The sequence below is a fragment of the Numida meleagris genome, chromosome 23, assembly GCF_002078875.1.
Source record: "Numida meleagris isolate 19003 breed g44 Domestic line chromosome 23, NumMel1.0, whole genome shotgun sequence".
In the NCBI taxonomy this organism is placed as follows: Eukaryota; Metazoa; Chordata; class Aves; order Galliformes; family Numididae; genus Numida; species Numida meleagris.
In genome coordinates this window covers 4,198,054-4,211,619 of record NC_034431.1, presented here as the reverse complement: position 1 = coordinate 4,211,619, position 13,566 = coordinate 4,198,054, and the positions used below count along the sequence as shown (strand labels likewise).

General features: G+C 56.4%; 1 protein-coding gene across 3 annotated transcripts in view; it reads right to left on the bottom strand.

The window, feature by feature from the left end:
- The window catches only part of NECTIN1 (nectin cell adhesion molecule 1), a 71,893-nt gene extending 70,750 nt beyond the window's left edge, over positions 1 to 1,143 (bottom strand). For 2 of the 3 annotated variants that reach the window (XM_021375763.1, XM_021375765.1), the window contains exon 1: positions 722 to 1,143. In XM_021375763.1, the coding sequence (XP_021231438.1) occupies positions 722 to 803 (82 nt within the window). In that variant the 5' untranslated portion in view covers positions 804 to 1,143. The remainder of the gene's footprint in view (positions 1 to 721) is intronic. The other variant, XM_021375764.1, reaches the window with a different exon arrangement.

The following is a 13,566-nucleotide window of genomic DNA, read 5'->3' as shown; positions in this document are numbered from 1 at the left end:
CACCCCCCCCCTTGCCCATCCCCCAGGGCGCTTCACGAAGTGGGTCACCCGCCCGCTGCCAACCGCTGTGCCAGAGCCCGGGGCAGCGCCGAGCCCCGGGGGGGGACACGGAGCCAGGAGGGCTCTAGCGAGCCGGGCAGCTGCCGATCCCCATCTTCGCCCGCCTGCTCCTTTCCGAGGAAGCAGAATCAGGCATGCCAAGTACAAAAGCAACGAAAGGAAGGTTTGAAACGCGGCAGCGGTCCAGCACTCCCCCCCGCAAAGAGCCCGTGAGAACCGTGTGTGTGTGTTGAGTGCGGGGGGGGGGGATTTCTTCAGGGACAGCTGAAAGCTCCTTCTCTCTTTCCGAAACATCTGTCCTCGCTCCCCAGCCCCGGGTCCCTTCCCGGGAAGGCTGCCTGCTGTGCCTCGCTAGACGCTGCTCGATCCAAAAAGCAAACAAACCGCCTCAGCTCCCAGCACTCCGGAGCCCACTGCCTGCAGCTGCTTCCAAAACAAACGATCGTGTCGTTTCTTCTCCTCTCCGGGCTGAAATCGGCCCCGGCTCTCTCCCACCCTCAGGCAGATGCTTCCACACCTGCTCCAGAGGCGCACCCCAAAAAGCCGACCCCGTCCTTCCCCGCGCTTCCCGCACCCCGAACCCCCTCGGGGGCTGCCCCCGAGCCCCGCAATCCCGGCGTGGTGGGGGGAGGGGGGGGAGGGCCGGCCGGCAGCGGCTCACCTGGAAAGAGCGCGGCCGCCAGGATGCAAACTCCGATAGTCCACCAAGATGCACGGCAACTTGTCTGCAGCTGTGAAGCCATGAGAGTTCCTTCGAAGAAATGGGCGAGGGACGGTCTGGCAGCGTCGCTGAGCCCCCCACCCTCCCCGCCCCTGGTGATGCTGCTCAGGTCTGCTTAAAAAATAAAAATAAAGGCGCAGGAGGATAAAGAGGCGGTGCGCCCAGAGGCAGGAGGAAGGGCGGCCGGAGGAGAGCTTCGCACATCCGCGGGGTCCCCGGGGCTCGGCGGGGCGCGGGGCCCCTCTCGGCGGCTGGGCAGCGCGGTGCCTTCCTCCGGCAGGGAGAAGGAGGGGAGGGGTGAAAAATTTAAAAATTAAAAATTAAAAAAAAAAAAAAAAGCTTAAAAAAAAAAAAGTGCGAGGGATTGGGGAGGGGGGGTGGGGGGCAAAACAAATAAAGAGAGCCCTCCGCGGGCTGCTGCTGCTGCTGCTGCTGCTGCTGTTGCCGCCGAGCGCAGCGCGGCGGTGCCGTGGTTCCAGCGGCGGGGCTCGGCAGCCCCCGCCCGCCGCCTGCCCTGCGCTTCCCGGGGCGCTGGGCTCCGGCAGAGCGGCGGCGGAGCTCAGGCGGCGGAGGAGCGGGGCCGGTCGCGGCGCCCCATGGCCGGGCGGGGGGCGCCGGGCCGGCCGCCAGGCGAGGGGGGGGGAAGGGTGGGCTGCTGCCCGGGTTGCAGGGCACCGCCGCCCGATCGCACACACGCACACACGCACACACTCCTCCCGGGCGGGGCGGCGGCGGCGGCGGCGGCGTTCGCCCCCTCCCCCGTGATGTCAGTGCTCGGAGGAGGCAGGGCGCAGCGTTAACTCTTTGCCTGCTCCGCGCTGCGCGGCGCAGCCCCGCGGGGTCTGTCCGCCGGAGCCCCCGGGCTGTGATCAGGGCACCCCGCGGCTCCACCGCCTCGCTTCGCCTTCCCTCCCCACCCCGGCTGCTCGCTGCCGGCAGCTGTCTTTTGTTCTGCGGCCCTGGGGAGGGGAATCCTTTCGCCCCGGGGTCTTCAAGCACCCAGGAGTTGGGGCTTTCTGAATTTCAGCGGCAGCAAGCCGCCTATTTAGCCGTTCTTACACCTTCCGCAGCGACCGCATGGGATCTCGGCGTGCGCTCACTGATACATTTTCTTTGCGTGTGGCTCCGAAGTAATATATAGCGTTTTCATGGGGCCTCATGAAAGAAGGAGCTTGTTCTGGACACGTCGATAAACGAGGGGATTCAGCAGCTGCACAAGGGCTGGCACACGGGAGGAGGGAGGCACTGCTTTGCTGCGCATTGTGTCAGCCCTTATTTTGTGGACACAGATGCGGCCTTTGTGGATCTTTTGCTAAGGAGGTATTTAGCCTGCACATGGCAGCTCCTGGGCTGCCCGGGTCTCGACGAGGATGCCGAACCCCAAACAAAGATGTGAACAACAATGACAACAACCACCGACAAAGTCATGTTGATTTCAAGCTCCATTAGGACAACACGGGAACAAATCAATGCCTGGCAAGCAGAAAAGGACAGAACCAGTGGGGAAGGATACCACACATCGTGGGGAAGGGGAGGGAGGGGGGGGCAGGCAGCAGCCATAAAAAGATCCCTCTAAGGACCCCTCCAGCAGTCGCCTCCTCCTTTTAATTCCCTTAGAAGTTAATTCCTGTTCAAGGCAAGGATGGGCAGCTCTGTAACAAAGCGGATTAAGCAGATACGAGGTTTGTTCTAAAATAACAAAAGTTATTACGTAGTAATGAGGCTCGGTTAATAGATCCGCAGACTCGGAGGCCGGCGGGATCCCTGCGGGTGCTGAGCTCGCAGAGCAGAGGTGCTGAGCTGCCCCAGCGACCGCTGCCTCCAGCACAAAGCTGCAGCCTGGAGCTCAGGAGTGCACAGCTCTTGTCCTCGTGGACAAGCAAGGTACAGAGAGCCCTGGGCTTCCTTGCAGCTGTTGTTTCAGCGGTTGGTTTTCCAGCCCTTGCCGTGTTTATCTGGCTAGTTTCACCTTTAATCCATAAAATCTCGTTATTTCTTTTCCTGGCTCCGTTTAAAGAGATACCTCCGATCAGAAATTCCTTCCCTGGGCAGGTCGCCTTGCGTGGCGACCAAGTCCCCCTCATTACACAGCGTTCCAGCTTTCGCTTCTCCCAGCGTGATGCTCTCCCATCTCCCTTTCAGTGCACAACCACTGGCAGCTGCCAGGTGCCTGTGCTGAGAGCTCGGGCCACGCTTTGCTGCAAACCCGATCCAAGCAAGGCGCTAGGTTTAGGGCACAATTAGCATTTCCCTTCAAGAAGAGGGGGAGATTTCACACAGCCTTGGGCCTTGGCCTCCCACTTCACAGGTCTCCAACACTCGAGGCAAAAACATGAGTCCATGAGCAGCAGCAGCAGCAGCAGCAGAGCGCTGGCCTTGCTGCACCAGGCCCAACTTGCCGAGCCAGAATGCATTATTTTCATGATCCTGCACAAAGCAAAACCCATCACATTTGGCACAGTTCTGGCTGTTAGCTTCTAAGATTTATTACACGGTGCCATGGGGCCCCTGTTCTGCAGCTTTTTGTGAGTCCAAAATTTCCGTGAAGCCCAAAGGGACTTCTGCATGAGCAGGAAAGGCAGGAGCAGAATACTTCGCCGCGGCAGTTTTTGTTATTTCTGAGGGAGGAAGACCGTAATGTGTAACATATTTAATTGCATCATACTTGGGTTTTTTTTGATTTGGGGAGGTCTCTGTGCGCATGGCCTCTGGGGGCTAAGGGGGCTGCCTTCTGCCGGGCTGGATCAGCTGGGTTAGCTCATTCCTTGCTTCCAACCCTCGTGGCAGAAGGATTCTGAAGTTCATCCCAGCCAAAGCAGCGGGAGCAGGAGTCCGAGGTGTTTTACACACCGCAGTAACAGCCCAGGTTGCCTGTCCTTACCATTCCTAATGCAGTGCAGGGCAGTGATATTTACCCCTTCCTGACACGCAGGGAGTCTCCTTGCAGATAGATGGCAGCTCGCCATCCACCAGGGACCCGAACTCTGCACCACTCCTTCCTACCCCCCCCTGCGAAATCTGTTTTAGGCACAGATACTAGAAACGGTGTAGGAACTTGGCCGGCCCTTGTCTAAGTTGCCATGCTCATATACTTCTTGAAAATTGCGATTAAAGCGTGAAACAACATTTGGCCAAAAAAAAAAAAAAAAAAAAAAAAAAAAAAAAAAAAAAAAAAAAAAAAAAAAAAAAAAAAAATAGCTGGCTTGTAGCGGAGCGCTGTTTTGTTCACCCAGCATTTCGGCTGTTCTGCCAGCACAAGTTTTCTGCTGATGCTGACATGTGAGGTAACGTCTCTACAGCAACCTGCTGCAAGAGGACATTTCGTGTGCACCTCCCCAGACCCTTCCCACCGGCTGACAGGGTCGAGCACAGCGTGCAGGGGGTGCGGGGTGGGTTTAGGATGGGTTCTGCGTGACAGAGCTCCTTCAGGAAGGGTCTTCCCTTGCAGGATGATGCACATCACCCTGCACACACATCGCTCCCGGGGCTGAGCAGATTGCTGGGTTGGGAGTCAGGACACGACAGCTTGGCCACGTCTTTGCAAACACAGCTCCTGCCTGCTCTGAGGCTGGGGCACAATGGCTCTGGGCTGACGGATGGCCCCCAGCCCTGCCATGGAGGGCAGGAATTTCTCCACGCCGTGAGCCTGGTCCCCTCAATGTGGGGCTGTGCCCCGATGTGGGGCTGCTTTCCAGGTACATGCCCACGCACCGTGTCCCGAGAGGCTCAGCAGGAACAACCACCACGTGTTATTTTTTACGCTCAGGATAACCAAAGATGGATCGGAAGGAGGGAAAGAGGGGAGGGAGGAATCGCTCCTTAAAACGTTCCTCAGTGCGGGGTTCTCTTTTTCTCAGCTGCTTTTCTTTGGACGAGGAGCCCACAGCAGAGGGCTGTCACCTTGAGCTGGGAGCGCGTGTGACGCTCCCGTCCCCACCACGCACCCGGTGTGTATTTGCTGCCGTGCTGATTACATTAACTTGTGTGTTTATAAACACTCTGAATTGGTGCAGAAAGCGGCGCTGAACGGAATCTTAAAGCCAGCGTCGGTTTTATTTCTGCTTTTTCATCTGTGAACATGCGTCAATGTGTCTGCAAGCGCAGTCAGCAGCGAGGGATCAGAAGTGCAAAGGGCTTCCAGAGCTGATTCTCTGCTTGGCTTCACTTCTAGGCTCTCCCAGTACAGCCTCCTGCATGGCTACGCCAACATGAAGCCATGTGCCCGTGCAGAGAGCCCACACTGCTGCGGATCTGCAAGCACCACCCGTTTGTAAGGCAGTTCCGTGCTCCTGTCCCACCTCTCTCTGCACGCAGAGAGATGAAATTCAAGGTGAACGGGCGAGGAAATTGCCTCCCAGTCAAGGGAAGCTGATGCAAGTTGTAAGCAGCCTGAGAACAGTCGTGGGTTTGTGGGTTTTTTCTTCTGTCTCCCCCTGTGGCAGGGTTTATGATGGCCTTGCTGCAATGCTATCTGAGTGCCCTAGCCCTCTTAATCCCCGCAGCACCCCCTTGTGAGGCAGGAATTAAACCATAATCCTCATTATACCTGAAGAAGCCCGCGGAGATTAGGAATCCCAGCTCTGCAGAACGCAGGGTGAGTTCTGCTACGGGATTTCAATGCAAGCTGGGGGGCCTGGGAGAAACCCAACTTCGGAAGCACCTCGCAATCCAACCAGCCACAAACTGGGCTGAATTGGGCCGGACTACACTTGCTGCGCACGCTTAGCTCCAACCACTGCCTGGTGCAGCTTTTCCGCTCTTTCCTTCTCGCCTTTCTGCCCCAACCCCACCTCGGCCACTGCACGGCGGAGCGTCGCAGCCACGGGGCGGGTGGGGGCCGGCACCTCGCGGGGATAAAAGGCAGCAAACGGCCCCGGGAGCCGGTCCGGGCTGCTCCAAGCGCTGCCGCCGAGCACCACCTAGTGTCGGCCGGGCCCGCTCCGCCCAGCTGCCCCCGAGGCTGCGGGGCCGCGCAGCCCCGCTCCGTTGCTCTGTGGGTCCGGGGCTGTGCGTCTGCCGGGAGCATCGCTTCGCTGTGCGGAGCGGCTTGCTGGAACGAGAGGTTGTTTTTCCCGGCATCCGGGAAGGAAGGGAAGGGTCTGCTTTGCTCGCATGCAAGCACTGGGGATTGCACTGGAGATTGCACGGGTGCACGTCTGTGCGTAGAGGTGCTGGGTGGAAGGTGAAGTGCGGTGATGCGGTGGTACAGGGAAAGGAAACAGAGGGGAAATACAACATGGAGTCAACGTAAACACTTCCAAGAGCATGCCTTCCCAGCATTGTCCTGCAAGGGAAATGGCCTCTCTTCTCTCCCCAGCTTGTCTCCAGCTCTGATGCATCTTCCATGTTCAGCTCTGGACCAATGCATGCTCCAGCCCTGGCGCAGCTCGCACACGGTGCTCAGCCCCAGCGGTACCTGTATCAGAATGCAGCCTGCTTTATGGAACAGCACCGCAGCTCTGCCTGCCTGAGAGCCCTGGCTGTGTGTCTGCACAACGGGGAAGGCAGGACACCGAGTCCCAGCCCAGCACCCAGAATAGCCCTGTGACAGAGCAATGCAGGAGGTGCCGTGCGGTCAGCCATGAGGGAAAAGCCACAGAGAGGATTTCTTCTGAGCTGGAAATTCACCGACGCGCTCTGCTTTGGGTTTGAATCAGGATTGGATCTCGCTGGAATTTCCAAGTGGAAATAAGCCTTTTGCATTCAGTAGTCGGACAAACGGGCTTCTCTTCGTGCATAAGCTCTGCCGGGAGCTGCTCTATGGATCACAGGGTGAAAAGTCAAGAGGCGTGTGGGGCTGTCTCATTTGGAGGCCCTCGAGTCAATAGCACGAGAGTGTAAATGTGACAGAGCTGCTGCTGGAACGTGGAGCAGTGCCCCTGCAGGCAATGTGAAGGGGCACGTTGCCATCAGCAGAGTGACCCCCCCTGTCCCCTACAGGAACTGCTGGGGTCACTCCACAGCGTCTCCCCTTGTCCACATGTGTCTCTGGAGTTGCTCCAATGCATCACCTGAAGCGAATTCAGGGTGAACTGAGTTCAGGCGTGGGAATCTGCAGAGCGAGCTGAGCACAGTGGCTGCAGTGAGCATGCAGCAGCCCATGCATGGGGCCAGCACGCTGCTATGGCAGGACACGGGATGGTGCACCAAGCAGGTGCTGGCTTTATTGCAGAGTGGGAAACATTGCTGCTGCCTGAGCTGCTTCACCATTTGCACCTGAGGCACATCCAGCAAAAACCATCGTCTCCCCCCCCATTCCAAGCAGGCTGTGTGCTTCCAGCTGTCACAGCTGAGCTGCTGCTCCGTGAGCAGGGCCCTCTGCCCCCCTCCACCCCAGCATCAGCCTTGTCAGCATCACCATCGGCCGCAGGAATCAACACATCCCGGTGCTGCTGATTTATCGCCCTCTAGGTTGTCAGCATAAATACTTGATAAATAGAGAGATGAATAATACAGCCTGAGTTTACCTTGTCGGCATTAATGAATCTCCCGTCTGTGAGTGGGGGGGGGAGACTGGGGGGTGACTGCTGCCAGGCTGTGCACACCGTGAATGTCCCCTATGAATGCTCTGCCACCATTGCAGGGCGGGCAAGCAGGGCTTTCCAGAACGTGGACAGGTTGCAGGCAGGTTTGTAGATGCCAAACTGGGCCTGGCCGGTATCTATTCAGACGAATTTTGCTGCAATCCGAGGAGTTAGCGGTGTGAATTTGGAGGGACTCCAAGGGAAACGTTTCCATCAGCCTGGAGCAGCTGCGGTGGGGCAGTGCGGTGACATTCCTCTCCTCCCTCAGAGGACAAACCTCTCCTCGTGGGCCAGCTCCCTCCTCCCATCTCAAGCTCTGGAGGGAGCAATCCTTCTCCTCCTCCTTTAGCTGCTTCCTTCTGTGGGTGCTGGAGGGAGGAGGTCACCTTTTCCATGCTGAGCTCCTGGGAGGTTTCTTGCTGTGCCACAGACCCCTTCGTCTCAGTGCTCGGGGTTAACGAGCAAATGTGCTTCAAAATGCTGCAGGACCCTTCCGTCCTGGGCACCCAGCGAGAGCTGCAGCCTGACTTAATGAGTCATCTCTTTCCAAGCAGGGAGGAAAAATGTCACATTACATTTTTGTTTGCAAATGTTCAAACTGTGGAGCTCGAGTTCTCAACATAAATGAGCTCGCGGTGGAAGGCGTCTGCAGGGCTGGGTTGGCACGGCTGTGTTTCTGGGGGAGATTTGGTGATGTTTCTGGCTCCCAAACCCCCTCTCATGGAGTGGGGGGGAGGGGGGGGGTTGTGGTAGTGAAATGCAGCGCATCTCCTCCAGATCTGTGGGAGCGAGGCAGAAATCTGTCAGCTGCAGAAATAGACTCTCGAGTTCAGCCTCTATTTCTGACACATATTTTCCTGTGTAATCTTCTGTGTGGTGCTCAAGGCCAGATAGGGCTCACTTATAATTTCATGCCCTGATATGGGCTATTGGGATGAGAATTCGCTTTGCAGCAGAGCTGCCAGCACCTGCCTGTGACATCTGTTGTGCTGGTGGATGCGAGCACCTCAGCACAGAGCAAGGGCTGAGCCTTTGCCATCTCGTGCCTCAGTTTACCACCAGGCAGCAGCAATATTTGGAGGCCAGAAGCAATTAGTGGCTGGAAAGTGGTCAGCTTGAAAAAGGGAAAATATAGACTGTCTCTTTCTGGAGCATTATGGGAAGCTGGGCCTTTTCAGAGCTGAGGTGTTGAGATGGATGATAGCAGAGAGGAGATGCTAAGGGCTCTCTGCCCTTCTGTGGGCTGCAAAGGTTTCTTCTATCTTTCAAGATAATCTGAGGGGAGTAGTACTATGGGCTCGTTCCATTTGTCAAGGAATTTTTTAATGCATTTAAGTACTTTTAAGCATCTGTTAATGAAACTTTGGTGACCCTGAGGCTCCTGAGGGAATCCATCTACATCTAAGTGATGGGAAATGAACTCATTAATGGCCTCTTCAGTCCATATGGGAAGTCAATCCCTGGTGTTGAAGGGCTGTATGGGAAGGGGCTTGGCTGAGTGGACTCTATCCTCAGGATGGGCAGGGATGGGTGGGTGGACAGGCAGTGCAGAGCACTGATTAAGAATCGGATGGTGTCTGGGAAAATGCCTTGTATTTACTGCTAACTGCAGCTATTTGGAAGGGCTTGCCAAAAGGAAGTACCGGTGCTGCCCAGGGAAGTGGTGGGGTCACCCTCCCTGGAGATCTTCAAGGAACATGGAGATGTGGCACTGGGAATATGGTTAGTGGGCATGGTGGGGATGGATTGCAGTTGGACTTGGGATCTTACTGGTCTTTTCCAACCTTCATGATTCTGTGCCTGGAAAAAATGAAGCCAATGCAAGATCTGGTTGCAATCTCTACTTCTTGCTTTCATGCTCGTACAGCACCTAGCACCAAGGGGCTCTTTGTGTTCTTTCTCTTCCTTTGCAGTGTCCCTCTGGGAAGGAGACATTGCTCCAAAACCATCCATCCCTACTCTGGTCACAAATTCAGCACGGGGTCAGAGGCTGGAGCTAGAAGTGATCGTGCTGTGGATAATAATGGAGAATTGAGGTTGGCCCCAGCAGAAACCCGTAGGAAAGCCAAGGTTGAAGGTTGAATGAATGAAGGTTGGGGGGAGGATGATGAACTAGAAGAGGGAGGAGGAGAGCAGGAAGCTCGTTTTTCTGCATGTGGGGATGTTGTGTGAGAAGCTGGTGCGCAATCCTCCTGCGCACACCGTCAGTAAAGCCATTTTGGGTCTTTTAAGAGCACGTCTCTGCCCTCTCATCTCTCACGCAGGGCAAAACATGCACCGCAGAGCCTCAGACTGTGTAAATTGGTCCCATTCTGCCGGCATCCGCGGGGTGATGCTGATTCTCATTACGGAGGCGGATGGCCCAGCGAGATCAGAGCAGCAAGGCTGGCTGCTTTCGCTCAGGGACCCTTCGCACCCCCTCCTCTGCTCCGAGGGGATGGCCCTGATTTGAAGCAGCTGAGCCGCCGGGGACCGTGTGAAAAAGACAAGTCTGGAAATGTGAGCAGAACCTCGGTGGCTCTGCAGCAGCTCTGTGAAATGCTCGGAGATGTGCAGCTGGCCAGTGCTGGGCAGTTTTATTGCGGCATGATCGGTGCTGTGCCCTTCAACCGTTCGCCCATCCCGTGGGTCAGACTGTCCGCCGGTAAAAGCTGGGAGAACCAAACTGATTTATGTCTGCCAAAGATCAGCTGCACCAAGCCCACATTATGCCACTTGATGAAGAGCTCTCTCTCTTCTCTCTCCGCTTGCCTTTAGTTACTAAAAATCTGCCTCATTAACAAGCTCTCCCTAATCACCGCAGAGCACTTTGCCCAGTGGAGCTCTGCACGAAGCTTCTGCCCAAGGACTGCTCTGGTGAGTGCAGTGTGCACGTTAATGACTCGGCGTCTCCTTAGTGAGTTGTTGGAGGAGATGGAGCTGTGGTTGTGCAGAGCTCACTGCGCTGGGAGTCTTGCACCAATGGGCAATGCCACAAGCAATGCAGAGTCATGGGGCTGCGGGGAGGATGCCCTGGGGCTGCCAGGGGAATCGAAAGCTCCAGGTTGCCCCTGCATGCCCCAGCCCTCTCCTCTCACCCTCTGGTGTTTCTGAAGCTAACTGCTCTGGGATGGAGAGGATCAGTGGCTCTTGAGTCGGAGACGTGGTTGAAAGCCAAGCAGATGAAGGCTTTGCCGTCTGTGAACAAGTTGTTCTGATTGAATTAGGGAACGTTTAACATCTACAGATAATTAGAAACAGCCACCCATTACAAAGGGAGCGAGTGAGAAGGGGAGCTTTGAAAGGCGATCAGCAGCTCCTTGACACATCAACCAGGGGAGCTGCTCAGATACCACTTGAGAGCCTCCCTGAGTGGTTTGTGCCCATCACAGCCCCCCATCTTGGAGCCAGGTTCCTCCCAGCACCTCTTTCTTCTGCCTTCTCCATTGTTTCTTAACCCCTTTTGCTGTGGGGCCACCAGCTGTCAAACCTCAGGGAAGAGAATTCACTTTTCTGCCCCAGAACCAACACAGTCTTCTTGGCCTGGAGTTGGGTCATGCGGCTGAAGGGGCATCTCCAAGTGTAGGGTATACCTGGGCATAAAGGCCATTATTAAATTTGCAAGAAGAGGGATCCAGTGGGGAGTGTGTTGGGGTGAAGGTGGCTGTCACCTGGTCCCAGGAAGGTTATCACCCTCCTGAGCCTGTCACCTACATCTACAGCATCTACAGACCTCAGAGCAGCAGGGGTTGGGTTGGTGATAGATGGCAAAGGAGCCACGGAGGGTTCCCATCACCGTGATTCATCTGGTGGAGCAGTGCTGGTGGTGTGAGGGCTGACTCAGCACTCCCATGGAGAGGGAGGCTCCCAGCAGGACCAGAGCAAGTCCCCCAGGCCCAGTGGAAGGTGAGAAGTGCAGAGCCAAGAAGAGGTGGAAGTGGTGCACTGCAGCGTGTCTGCAGCTCAGCTCAGAGCTGGTGAGCGTAGGACAGGGCCCTTCCACTGGGGAGCAGGATGGCAGGAAGCACTGGACAGACTTGGCAGGGCATCCTCAGCCTTTCAAAGGACTTGAGCTTGGAGGACTGATGTAGGGTGAGCAGTTCTGCTGTGAGGGCAGCTGGTTTGACCCTTGGCTTGGATGGGAGTAGCATCTCTGTCTGCATAGCCATGGTAGGGTACGGGTGAAGGCCCCTCTATACAACCCTAATGGAGGCACCTACCTTTGGAATGAGAGGCAATGGCCTGAAATTGTGCTCCAGGTTGGATATCTGGAAAAATTTCTTCTCTCAGATTGTGGTCAGGCCCTGGAACAGAGTGCCCAGGAGGTGGCGGGGTCATCGTCCCTGCAGGTGTTCAGGAAACACGGAGATGTGGCAGTGAGGGACATGGTTCAGTGGGCATGGTGGGGGTGGGCTGGGCTTGGGGATCTTAGTGGTCTTTTCCAGCTTAGATGATTCTATGATTCTGCCTACAAATCGTGTCCCAAGGGGAACTTCTCAAGGCTCATCTGCAAAGAAAACAGAGAAGAGCTTACGGCGCACAGAGGTAATATCCATCTTACAGTCCTTAGAAGGAAATAAATGGGGAACTAGGATTTCCCAGCATCAGGAACGGTGACTGGAGTAACAAACCACAGAGCAGCTTCCTGCTTACGGGAGAAGAAAGGAGAGCTCTGCAGTCTAGCAAAGCGCTTTCTTGGAGAGCCAGACGCGAAGGCAGGGCTGCAGACGGCTCACCCTGCACAACCCCGTCCCGCTGCCACCGATCCCTGCCGCTGTCGGTGGGAAGGTGATGGGACGTGGGCAGCCCCGCGCCATCGGGGACGGCGCACGCTGCGGGATCGGCACGTGCCCGCATCTGGGCTGGGAGCATGCGGAAACACCCCCGAGGGGTGTCAGAGCCGGTTACAGTGACACGTGATATTTATAACGGAGTGTGGAGGAGGGTGTCACATCGCATTACGCTGATGCTCCGGCACCAGAGACACGGGGACGATGCTGCGGTGTGGGATGGCTTCGTGGATGCACATATCCCACTTGCTTTCGCGTCAGTGCGAGGGGCTGGCTCTCCCTGCTGGGAGACCTTCCCTCCCAAGCCAACGTGGAGTGCTGCAATCTTTGGAATAACTTTGGAAGAACGGCGCAGCGTTCTCTAAAATTGTCACCGCAGGCATCTGGGATTGCACAGCTCCCTCCCTGAAAAGTGAGGCTCTGAAAGCTCTTCTGCCTTCCTCCAATTAGCCAGCCAAGAATTAGGCAGCGGAATGCGAGGGCCAAGTCTCGGAGGTGCAGTTTCACAGTGCAGCAGGAGGAAGCCTGCATCCTAATGCGGAAACGTTGTCACACGTTGTGATGAGAGCAGCGCGAGTCCCTTTGCACACACAAGCACACTCGTGTGCACCCAGCTCCTGCCCCTTCCTCCTGCTTGGGCAATGGGGCTGTAAAACACAGATGCAGAGAACACAGCAATCAGAGCCCTCCTGGGGCTGATTGCCTGCCACTAACTTTTGTCAGCTGCCATTCCTCCCTCGCTGCTGACACAAGAGCATCTCCTGAGAGCAGTCAGCACATGGACAGGCGGCTGCAGCCTGCTGCTTCCCCCCTCTTGCTGGAGAAGGTCTGCGGTGCATTGCTGCAGGCAGGTGAGCCCCATCCCCATGGCAGAGCCTGGCCCTGTGCTCAGGGCAGCGTGCAGGTATGCTTTGCTCTGCTTTTCTCCCCAGGGCATGGGGGGGCACAATCCCTTTGCACAGCCCTATTGCCCTCATTCATCACAGGAGGGAGTTATTCTGTGTTCTTACGGACATGGATCCTCCTGATCTCAGGCCAGTGCTGAGCTCCCACACACTGAGCTTGGTGTGCAGGGGATGTGGGATGGCCTGGTGTGTTCCCTGGCAGGGCATAGAGCACCTTCAAGGGACATCCTTAGTGCTGCTGGCAGCTCTTGGCTGCTTTTGGGAGGCAAAGGGCTGCTGGAGCCCCTGGAAGCATGCAGGTTGCTAAGAGAATCGTTCAGCAGGCTGCAGGCAGTGGGATAAGGGGAGGGGGGGTGTCTGTATTGCTCTATAGGCATTGCTATGGACTGCATCATGCCCACCTGTGATTTTCTTTCGTGCAGCTGTGCTGTGGCACTGGCCAGCACTGTGCCTGATGCTTGAGTGTGACTACAGGGGATACGCCTTTGCACAGGACGCACCTCTTCTGTTCTGTGTTTGCTCTGGGGTGGCAGAGGGAAGTAATGGCCACATGCACAAAGAAAATAACCACATCCCCACCTCCATGC